The sequence below is a fragment of the Metopolophium dirhodum genome, chromosome 1, assembly GCF_019925205.1.
Source record: "Metopolophium dirhodum isolate CAU chromosome 1, ASM1992520v1, whole genome shotgun sequence".
NCBI lineage: Eukaryota > Metazoa > Arthropoda > Insecta > Hemiptera > Aphididae > Metopolophium > Metopolophium dirhodum.
In genome coordinates, this window is record NC_083560.1 from 4960282 (window position 1) to 4963984 (window position 3703).

General features: G+C 32.5%; 1 protein-coding gene across 1 annotated transcript; it reads right to left on the minus strand.

The window, feature by feature from the left end:
• Nucleotides 1-581: 581 nt before the first annotated feature.
• LOC132938630 (uncharacterized) lies at nt 582-3703 on the minus strand. Its single transcript, XM_061005605.1, has 3 exons — nt 3599-3703; nt 2104-2376; nt 582-1739 (listed from the first exon to the last, which is right to left on the minus strand). Exons 1-3 carry the CDS (start codon nt 3701-3703, stop codon nt 633-635), a joined length of 1485 nt encoding a protein of 494 aa, XP_060861588.1. The 3' UTR covers nt 582-632.

Below are 3703 nucleotides of genomic sequence, written 5' to 3' on the forward strand. Positions count from 1 at the left end.
AATAGATAGTGGACAATAGATCGCGCGACAATTGATAGTATACGACAGTTGATAGTATACGACAATTGATAGTGTTATGATTTTAAATAAACTTAAACAAAGTTGTCATAATAATAATAATAATAATAATAGGTTTTCAGAAATAAACTTTAACAAAGTTGTCAATAATTAAAAAAATATTAAAAATATAATAAAAATATTACCTATACCTAATAAAAAAATTCGAATAAAATTTTGATTCTTCACAAATAAACTTAAACAAAGTTGTCATAATAATAATAATAATAATAATAGGTTTTCAGAAATAAACTTAACAAAGTTGTCAATAATTAAAAAAATATTAAAAATATAATAAAAATATTACCTATACCTAATAAAAAAATTCGAATAAAATTTTGATTCTTCACAAATAAACTTAAACAAAGTTGTCATAATAATAATAATAATAATAATAGGTTTTCAGAAATAAACTTTAACAAAGTTGTCAATAATTAAAAAAATATTAAAAATATAATAAAAATATTACCTATACCTAATAAAAAAATTCGAATAAAATTTTGATTCTTCACAAATAAACTTAAGCAAAGTTGTCAATAATTAAAAATATAATATAATAGTACCTAATAAAAAAATCAAACTTGCAGTTGAAAATTATGCGCAACCCCTCGTAAATAATCATCTATACTTCTATTATTATAATCACTACATATATTTTTAAGTTTTTTTGCTCGATCATTGTATTTTTTTTTTGATGGTGGTTGATTTCCTGCAACTAGTTGTTCAACTTTCAATCGATTGACACGTTCTTCTTTTTGTAGTGCAGTAATAAATTTCCATATAGATGGATGAATCGATGAATTCAACATTGACGAAAAGCAGTTATGCCAGCCCTCCACTGAATTATTTGTTTGAGGCAAATCTGCATCCACAAGAGAAAAACAGTTCCAAATTTGAATATTGAATTTTGGTTCTCTACGATGTCTGCGTTGAAAACGTCCAATCCAATTACTTTCAAAATAGTCAATAAGTGGTGTTAAAAGCTCCTCGTTGGTTGAAAAATAATTAGTCTCAATTAGAGTTTCAAATGATTCAATAACATCTTCTTGAGGTACGAATGCTAAAGCTGGTAACATGCGAACATGTAGAGCGAATTCTGAGTCCTCTTTATATTTTTTTGATAAGCCAATTTCTTGGACGTGTCGCCATACACACTGAGATAAGTGAAAAAAACAACCATTTATAATCACATTGGGAAATTCACATTTTACTGCATTCATTGCTGCTTTTTCATAATCCATCATGACACTATTTGGGTTAACATTTGGATTAATAGATTTAACTGCTCGAAAAAATCGTTTGTAAGTTTCCTCTTTTTTGTCAGGCAGTAAAGCATAAACAGAAGGAATCACGTTTGAATAATGTATTCCATGAATGGTATATAATTGGGAAAATATTGATGGAGCACTAGAAAATGTTCCATCACAAAACCAGTGTTCACTATTTTCCATTAGTTCAAAATTTCGGTTTGTTGCAAATATTAAAATACGTTTAGAATCATTGGACCCACTATCATACTGAAGAAAAAGTTCCCCATCAGTTGTTAAATGAAATTTTTCCGGAATATCAAAATTAAAGTCGACTGGATTTGACGGAGCTGATAGCTCAGTTTGACGAACACGTTGTATAGTTCTTTTTAATGAGGCGACACTAGGTAGTTGACCAGCTATTGACATTTCTACCTAATATAAAAGTATTATAAATTATATTACATTTAATAGTTTTTCTATCGATATTATCGATAAAAATATAAAATAACAATTATTGTACGTCTACACGAACACAAATACACTAACGTGTATAATTCCCTATATAGCTCGCCGCGGATACGACGCGATTATTATCTACTTATCTCTATCTCTATTATCTACGTAATTTCTTATATTATGTACAGTGAAAAGGGAAAAACTCTTTTAGTTTATAATAATTATAAATTGTGTAATAAAATACACAGCTAAATCAAATAGAATAGTAAGAATATTCTGAATGAAGTTGACAACTTTTAATTAATAATATACTTCCTACGTAATAATAAAATAAATGTACCTGTGCTATTGTTCCAAGAACTGAGTGTGTCGATTCACATGTACTTCTGGCTTTTTCTTTCATTTCATTGACCTGTATTTTGGCTTCAATTTTAGAAATATCCGGAACGTGATTATGGTCCATGTATTTTATTATTTCACCATTAGATACATGAACTCTTCCTCTACATTTTTGTTTGTATTGCACACATCGCCAAATGCTTTTTTCTGGCTTATTGCATTCACGCTGGTACATGTATCCATCATCCGCCAAAATGTTGGTGCCTCTTTCACTCTTAATATATTTTAAACTCATAATTAAGTCAATTATAATTTTAAAAATAAAATAAATTAAAAATAAGTTAATTCAATCAAATAAAATTAATTAATTTAGTATAACCAAAATATAAAAGTAAATGTTGTCGAAAACGTTGTACACTATCAATTGTCGTATACTATCAACTGTCGTATACTATCAATTGTCGCGCGATCTATTGTCCACTATCTATTGTCGCACTATCAATTGACCACTATCTATTGACGGTATACCCTTTGCAACATCTTATGTTCCCAATTAATGCCAATGCGGCTCAAAATAATTTGGCAAGACAAACCATGGGGTACGAAACTCTAGAATCTAGAGTCTAAACAATGAAAAAGGATTAAATTCTTTATTGGTGGTGATATTATAACTAAGATCGTAGACGAACATTTCAAAAAGATGTGGGGTTTTTTTTACCGGGTTTGGAAATGTTGTAAGTGGTTGTTTGGGATTGATTTTCATCTGGAAAATATTATTGTCATATTTCAACGCAGGATTAAATATATCAATACTATATCAAACATTCGGTTGGAGTATCAAATTAGTAGCAGGGATATTTTCGAGCTTAACGCATTACATTATGCATAAAGCACACAAAAATAAATATACACAAATAAACGTAGATATAAGCCAAACTGTTCGAACGCGGACTGTCGAACCACCGGTTCGCGCCCGCCGACTTGACCACAAGCTGCGCCAAACATTCTCGAAGCCGCCTGGGTGTTCTAGCGCTTCGATCGCACGACGCCGACGCCAGCCCAGCTTCGGCGACTGCGCGCTCTTTGTTTTTTTTTTTTTTTTTGTCTTTTCCGAACCGTTGGCACGACGCCTTTGTCTGCGTCACCGTGCCTCAAGTTTGTATGCGCGTCGCTACCACGTGTGCGACGAGTGGTCGATTATCGAAAGCAATTGTTTTACCGTGTGCGTGGCCGAGCTGAAAGTGCGTTTTCGTAGCGGACCAGCTATATACCTACATCGATAACTTCGGTTGAGCGTTGGTGCCGCGACGTCTTGGCCGCCCGAAACCTCGTGGTTTTCTGTATACCCAGGTGGCCTTTACTTTTGTGTGCTGCTGCTAAGCTGATCGAGTGCGGCCCGGGGCTTGTGACACCGTCTCGACGTCAACTGCGTGTTGTTGCGCCACGATTATTTCATACGCTTCCGGGGAACGCTCTTTTAGTAAATTGAAACTTACTAAGACGTATTTACGGTCAACCATGTCGCAAAACAGATTAACCAATTCTGCAATATTATCAATTGACCATGAAATAACAAAAAGCATTGATTTTGAAGACGTCAT

What these genes read in the sequence shown, in the direction of transcription:
- LOC132938630 (XM_061005605.1), bottom strand. Translation starts at nt 3,703, where the DNA reads ATGACGTCTTCAAAATCAATGCTTTTTGTTATTTCATGGTCAATTGAT. An exon ending in TTGACCGTAAATACGTCTTA is followed by an intron (nt 2,377 to 3,598) that starts GTAAGTTTCAAT and finishes AAATATATTAAG; the next exon opens with AGTGAAAGAGGCACCAACAT. An exon ending in TTCTTGGAACAATAGCACAG is followed by an intron (nt 1,740 to 2,103) that starts GTACATTTATTT and finishes CTTTTATATTAG; the next exon opens with GTAGAAATGTCAATAGCTGG.